At 57.9% G+C, this 7,407-nt stretch overlaps 1 protein-coding gene across 1 annotated transcript in view; it reads left to right on the plus strand.

The window, feature by feature from the left end:
• The first annotated feature begins 1,151 nt into the window (after positions 1–1,151).
• Positions 1,152–7,407, plus strand: part of CCDC124 (coiled-coil domain containing 124) — an 18,046-nt gene continuing 11,790 nt past the window's right edge. The window contains exon 1 of the mRNA XM_019504533.1: positions 1,152–1,513. Within this exon, the coding sequence (XP_019360078.1) occupies positions 1,355–1,513 (159 nt within the window). The 5' untranslated portion in view covers positions 1,152–1,354. The remainder of the gene's footprint in view (positions 1,514–7,407) is intronic.

Raw genomic sequence — 7,407 nt, forward strand, 5'->3', positions numbered from 1 at the left:
GCTGGGAGTGCTGCCCCCCCCCCCGGGCAGGCTGGGCCCCTGGGGGGTTGAATGGGGGGTGGGCAGGGAGCCATGCCCAGTTGTGGCCGGCCCCTGGGTGCAGTGCTTGCGGTCCCCCTGGCCGGGTGGAGGGGATCATGCCCACTGAGGAGGATATGGCGGGGGAGAGGGGGTGCTTCCCCCCACCAGCAAGGCCGGACGGGGGCAGGGAGGGGTGTTGGCGCAGCCCCCCCTGCGGGCAGGGGGGGTGCTTGTCTGAGCCGCAGCCAGCCCCTCCACCGACCCCAAGGAGGTCCCTGAATGGGAGTGAGGGACGATGGCGGGGTGCGGGATTCCCCCAGGGGATGACAGGGCTCGGGTGCTTTCACTGTTCTGCCCCCAAATCTCGTGCTGCGGGGTCGCGTTTGCTGAGCAGTGGGTGAGCTTGCGGCTGGAAACTGCCCCGTAGCCCGAAGGAGCCCCCCTAGGACTGAGCAGCTGCCCTTCCCTCTGGCCCCGGGTGCATTTGGGCTGCATGCCCTGCCACCGAGGCGCTGGGCCGGAGGGACGGTGCTCTGCTCCATTGTGTAAGCCGGCGTTCTGTGGGACATGCTATGTAGGATGAGGAAGTTGTCGTGACTTGCCTGGTGAGTGACTAATCGGAGAGTTCCCCACCGCGGGCTTAATCATGGCTAAGGCCTGTGTGCCCGTCCCTTGGACTGGAGCTGCCCTCTGATTGCTGTCACTCGATGGCTGTGGGTACCCAGCGAGCGGCGCCTCATGAGCTGTGCTTTGCTCAGGGGGGAAACGCTGGTATTTTGAATACACAGAGGAGACCTTTAGTGAAGGAACAGCTGGGAAGGGATATACTGTCTTTGCAGCAGGTCTGTGGCGCCGTTGGGTAATTGAGGGTTCCCTGTCTGGGGTCAGAGTCTCATGGGGGGAAAAACTTGGATTTTAATTTTCAGCCTGGTAGAAAGGCTGGCTCTATGATGTCAGAGGTGAGTGGCGGTAAGGGCAGAGCAGAGATCCTGCCTGCTGTGTGCGCTGGAGGTGCTGGCTTGCAGGGCGGGGTTGCTTTGAAGGCTGAGACAGGGGAGTTGGCATCTAGCCCCAGCATGTGGCAGGTGGTAACCAACCCCTGCGTGGTGCCTGTGTGCAGGGGGGTTTATTGCAGAGGCAGCTGGTGGCACAACTGGCTGACAGGCTGCTGGACTCGGCCTTTCCAGCATTGTGAAACTTTCTAAATCAGTCGGGGAAGAGCCCTTCTAAGATTTGGGCCTGGGGCAGGTTCTGTGTGCCAGGGGATCCCAGCATGCTTCTGGCTTCAGCAGCCCCTTTTTCCCCCTGTTCACCCCACAGAGCACCTTGAGGGATGCCCAAGAAGTTCCAGGGCGAGAACACCAAGTCGGCTGCTGCCCGGGCGAGGAAGGCTGAGGCGAAGGCAGCAGCCGATGCAAAGCGACAGCAGGAGCTGGAGGATGCCTTCTGGAAGGATGAAGACAAACACGTCATGAGGAAAGAGCAGAGGAAGGTACGTAGTGGGGGCAGCGGTGCCGGGGACCTCGTGGCTAGGCTGCATGCTCGCATGGGAGGCTTCCAGCTTCCCTTGGTCTCCCTGGTTCTGGAAACACCACCCTGTGCTCGGCTCTGGGCAGAGACGCAGCTTGCTGCTGCTCTGGGAATGGGAAGCAGCAGGGTGTTTGGGGCAATGTGTGCCCTATAGAGGGGTTGGGCCACAGGTTGGTAACCCCCCCGTGAAGTGGGAAGCTCTGAAGACCCTGCCACACAGAGCTGGACCCCAGGGACCCTGCACCTCTTTCCATCTTGAAATCAAGGGGTTTTATAACCCATGCTGGGTTTGTATTGAGGGGCTTTATAACCCTCGTCTCATCTATCCCTCCCTGTCCTGCCACAAAAGCCTGTGGGCCGAGAGTAATGACCTGTTCCGTTCTGTCTAACCCGCCCGGCCTGCCTGCCGCGCGCTTCGCCATTCGGTACATGGTACCGTTCTGTGTTAACCCGCAGGCTCTGGGCTCTTCACTGTGGTCAGGCAGAAAAGACTCTCTCTATTGATTCTTGGACTTGCTCTGCCTGCAGACCGGGTTGTTCTAGAGGCTTCGCGTCGTGGCTATGGCACCTTTTCCTGTGGTGAAGTTGGCTGCTGACTCTGATACCATAGGGCTGGTGGCTCCTTTCTGTTAAGCCACATGGGAAGAGTCTCTTCCATGGTTTTTATATGTCCCCTAATGCTTTCTGACCTAACTGAATTTCCTCTACCCCAAACGAGGGGTCCTCTTAACTGGCAGCCCAGCACAGGGCAGGTTCTGGGAGAGCCCAGCTTCTGCAAGCGGGCAACCAAAGGCATGCTGTGCCTTGGCTGTCACTTCCCATCTGGAAAGGCTCACCTTCTTGCAGCTTGGCAGGCATCTGTGGGCTGCAGATCAGCACTTTTGCACGTCAGCAGCAATCCTGTGTGCAGCATGGAGCCCCCTCGGGGTCACCTGCCGTCCCAATGACTGCACCAATCCTGGCAGTGCCTTCTCTCCGTGCCTGGGACAGGGAGCTTTTAGGTGATGGAGGGAAGGAAGGAGCTGGTGGCTTTGCTGTAGTTGAAGCCTGGCTAGTAGGCCAAGCTGATGCCCACAGCAGTGACTGCAGGTGAATGGGCACAGGAGGTGGTGAAGCTTGGACCCCTGTCTCCATTTGCTTCAGTCAAGGGGAATCTTTTGCTGTCCATGACAGTGGACACTGAGAGAGGATCTTACTGCCAGGCACAGGTGCTGGAGCTCCTGGTATGGTGGGGGATTCTTCCCGTACGCTTGCCCACTGCAGACAGTGTGTGCCCAAGGTGCCACATCTAAGCTGGCTCGTTAGGCTTTGGGATTGGCATCCTTGGCTTCTTGCTACCTAATGACCTGATGTTCCTGACTCCTGCTGCCAAGCTCCTGTTCAGCCCCCAGGCAGACTGGGCTTTTCCTATGACCAGGAGAGCGTGAGTTAGGGCAGATCCTTGCGGAGGTAGGGCACATCCAGCTGTCTAGGCAAGGTGGGCCTTGTCTGATGGAGCTGGGGATCCTGAGGCTGGTGAGAAATACCAGAGGATCCCTTTTGGGGCCTCTGTTGGGATAACAGCTTGTTGGCATCTCAGGCGTGGTGTTTCCTCTAGGGGCTCTTCCCTGTTGCCTTCTGCGGTAGGCTGCACATGGGGTGTCAGGATGAAAAATAAACCCCTTGTGCTAATGAAGGTGGAGGCGTGAGGAGCCTATTTATAAGCACCACTTTTTTCCCTGTAACAAAGTGCTAGCAGGAACGGTCTGACCTTATACAACTCGGCAGACTCGACGGCTCTTGGCATATAGAGTGGTTTTTCCTTCCTCTGCAGAGAGAGAACCTTGTTACTGGAGTAATCGAAGCCTGGGGCAGCTTCTCGCCACAGCCCATGCAGCTGAGGACATGGCTGGGAGATGCGATCTCCTTTAGCTGAACGCGCAGGGCATTGGACAGAACGTGGAAGCTCTTGGCTTCTTTGCCCTTCCCTTTATCGTCTTCCCTTTGCCCTCAGAAGCAGGCTTTAGCTTTGCCTAATTTAATCTTTGCGTCACATCTTGCTCTGTGCAAGTGGAGACTGAAAACACTGCCCCAGCACTGGCTTAGGACCTGGCTAATCAGCTGTGAACGTCGAAGCCAGCGTCTGGATTGGCGATGGAGCACCGGAGGCTGGGAGGCATCAGCCCTTTGTCTGTCCAGAGGCAAAGGAGCCAGTGCCAGTTCCCCGGGGTGGCTTTGCCGACCTTTCCTTACCAGGACTTTGGGAATGTCCTTGGGAAATGGGCCAGGAGGAGGATGCATTTGTGCCTTGGGCCTGTGGCTTGTGGTAGTTGCCCATGGCACGGAGCCATCTGCCCCATTTTAGCCAGGGTGTCTCAGGGTTTTCCTGAATGAACTCTGGATGTTGTGCTGTGTTCCTTCTGGGGATTTCTTTATAACCCAAGTTTGGGTGGTTCATGACCTGGGGGAGGCATGTTGGGGGTCAAGCCACCTCCTTCTAGCTGGAGAGCTGCCAATGATCCTCAGGTCCTTCTCATTTGATAGGCACCTGTCTATTAGATGAAACAGGCATAGTCACTGCTTATGGGTGCTGTGATGATGGAGCCATGTCCTTCTGGCAGGAGGCCAGTGTCTCCCAGGACTTGCCTGCCTTGCCCTGTGCTCAGAGGGCTGGTTCCTCAGACAGGGCAGGTTGACTGGTGGGTGAATCGGTCCCTGCTTCATCACTCTTCCCATCCCCACAAGCTCCCTCCCTTTGACGTCTTGCACCATGTTAAGGAATTCTCTCCTCTCTCACAGGAAATGGCTGTGCATGTGGCTGGAGGGCTCTGCTCTTGGGGCAGAAGTCTTGCCTCTCATGGATAATGGTGGAGCTAACCGCCTCGCCTGACCCAGGGGACCCTTCCCACATTTGGCCAGTGTCTTCAGAGAAGCCGGCCCTGTCTGTCCACGGCCCGTAGCCAGGAGGATCTTGCCAATGCTCATCTGAGCTAGGGAAGTACTGTCCCTATTGAACCGCTTAGGTTTGCCCAGCACCGCGTCTTGGGGAGCTGAACCCCAACTTCCTGAGTCACCAGTCCAGTATCTTGGCCTCATGACCGGCGCGGTGTCCTTGTTTGCCCTTGAACAGGTCTGGTTTGTCTGCGCTCTGGCAGCACCCCCTAGTTGAGTCGCTGTTTCTGTCAGCAAGAGGGCTCTTGGCTGGAGTAGCTGGACTCTCTCCTCCAAGTGGCTTGAGCCATAGGGTAGCAGGACTCCAGGCAGTGTCGCTGTGCTGACACCGCGGCTTCTGTAGGCAGGCTTATATCAGGAATCGCGGCCCTGTCTGCCTGTTTCGCTTGCTGCAGTGGGAAGCCTGCAACGCCAGCAGATGTTGCTGTCTGAGACCAGAAAAATCCTCCTTGTCCCATGTACAGACATCCTGCTGCCTCCAGCCCGGCCTCCTACGTGCTGCTTTAAGACCCGTGCTGGTTCTGCGCGCTGTCAGCTGCGCTGGCGCTCTGCGGCTTCCACCATGTGCCCTGGGGCAGAACCCCTCATTCACTGCGTGTCCCTCGCCCCGAGGGGCTGAGAGGCAGTGATGCTCTGAAAAGCGCCTTGTGGGCCGGAGCTCCCCCCGAGGATGCAGACCCAGGGGAAGACTCGTCAGCTCGCCCCTCCCCAGCACAGCCCTGTGGGCGAATGGCAGGCAGTGGAGGAGGCAGCTGGCTCTGCTATGGTTCCCAATGCGAATAATGAATCCAGCATGCTCACACCTCTCAGTCCGTGCAGGAGACAGCACACTGCTACCAGTCACCGCACCTATAGGAGGACATCACAATGTATGGGTGACGTTCTGTAAGTGGCTTCTGTATATCGGGCGCTGGCGGCTCTTCCCAGCCTGTCCAGACGAGGGCGCTAAGGGATCAGCCAGCCCGTGCGTGAGCCCTGTGCCGCGGCTCTGGCTTCCTGCCTAGCGCAATCCCTGTCCCATGTGCAAGGATGGTCCAGCAGCCTTTGGGATGGAGCACAGCTGGGTGCCTGAAGTGCACGCCCCCCTCTCCTGTCCCTCCCCCAGCAGATGCTGCCCTCAGTTCCCTTGCAGTGAATGTGAATGGAGCACACTGTTTTCTTCCAGCATCATTTCAGGGTTCAGTAACCTTAGCCTGCAGCAATCTGGTCTTGCTTAAGCAGGAGCGGCATTGGCCATATGGTGGCGTGCAGCTATCTGTGCATTTGGAAAGACCGGATGTCCCCCTCAGGCACCAGCTTTCCTGGGACATCTGCCTTTGCCTTGCCCCTCTCCCAGATGCGTGGGTTACTGGGTGAGCTTTGCTAAGGAAGACCAGCCATCGCCTCGGGGTCATGCTGTGTCAGGGGACATCTGAGCCCTGGGCAGAGGAAACTACCCTGTGCCCACTCTGTCTGACAGCCGCCTGCTGCAGACACCTTTTCTCACATGGTCAATCAAGGTGTGTGTGTCACGTGAGGGGGCTCTCATGGTCCCGGCTGGACCAGGAGTTCGCTGCCATCCTGTGCAACCATGGGGCAGACAGTGCTGTTAGACAGTGCCCCATTGGGAGAGGTTTGTCTTGCACCTCATCCCACGGCTAGCATGAGAGCCCCCATCTCAACCAGGGCCTCTGGGTGCTTAGAGATAGATGCTGGACATGTGACTTCCTTCCACCAAATGAATCTTTGCCACCATGGGTTTAACCCTGACCTGGCTGCATTCCCACTGTTGTGTCTCCACCGTGCTTCTGCCCAAGGGTCCCACTGCCAGGCTGCAGGGAAGTAGGCAGGTGCTCACCCGGTGATCCTTCCCACTTCCCACCCCCTCAGCTTGCCTGGCTCTGTGCCGTGCCCTTCCCCAGCTCCGCGAAAGTGCCGCGTGTTCGCTTTCCGCTCTGCAATTAGCTAAAGTGCAGCCTGGTTGTGAGCATTTCCGAATGCTAATGAGTGCTCGGAGGGCTAGGAGACCGTCGGGCAGAGGCAAGCGCTGGGAAAAGCTGGCAACTTGGGCACTTGGCTGGGAAGGGCTGGAAGCAAGCCCAATTGCCGTGGCTCTGCTGCAGGAACAAGGCTGGTGTCCACCGCTCTATCCAGACGGAGAGGATCTTTAGCATCACCTCTGGGGAAGAACTGGGGCTTGGGAAGTCGAGATGCAGTTGCAGTGGAAAGTAACGCGAGGATCCTTATCTCTCTCTCTCCTGGTGCAGTGTTCTAGGCGGTGAGCCCCATCTTGTATTTAAGAGGCATTGGAGTCCTAAATGGATTGGGTGATGCCTTCTTCCCCCCCCCCCCATCCCCTTCCCCGGCGAAACCCTGCTGGACTTGACTGGAAAGAGGGAGAAGTGCTGGGAGATGGCAGGCTCTCATCGTGAGCACACTAGGTCTTGCTCTAAGGGCTCAAGGCCCTGATGTCCCAGGGCTTTGTCAGACTCTGCCTCGTGGGCTCCCTAAGGAGTTGATGGGGCTGAAGAGTGAAGGGCCAATGCAAGGGGTTAGCAGTGTTTCATTTTGAGTGCGCCTCTTCCCAGCATCACGTTCAGCCTTGCTCCACCCTGCAGCGATGCCAGGTCCTTTTGCCGAGACCTCTGCAGCCACCGAGGAGCCTCGTGCTAAGCCACTGACTGGAAGCAAGGCATTTCAATTGACCACTTGCTCTTGGAGTCCCAAGAGTGAGACCTCTCCCTCTCCCTCCTTCCCTCTCTGTCTGGTAGCTAGGACTGCACTGTGAAAGCAGATGAGTCCATTCTTGCTCAGCCCAGCCTCTGCAAGGCTGGAAACTGTTGCCCTTCCAGATAAGACCACACGAGCACAGAACATCTGGCCAGGGAGAGCCCCCTGCTCCATGCCCTGATTGTGTGTCCTCTGGGAAGGTGCTGCTGGGTTCCT

This window comes from Gavialis gangeticus, unplaced genomic scaffold (assembly GCF_001723915.1).
Source record: "Gavialis gangeticus isolate Ggan-Ray unplaced genomic scaffold, GavGan_comp1, whole genome shotgun sequence".
NCBI lineage: Eukaryota > Metazoa > Chordata > Crocodylia > Gavialidae > Gavialis > Gavialis gangeticus.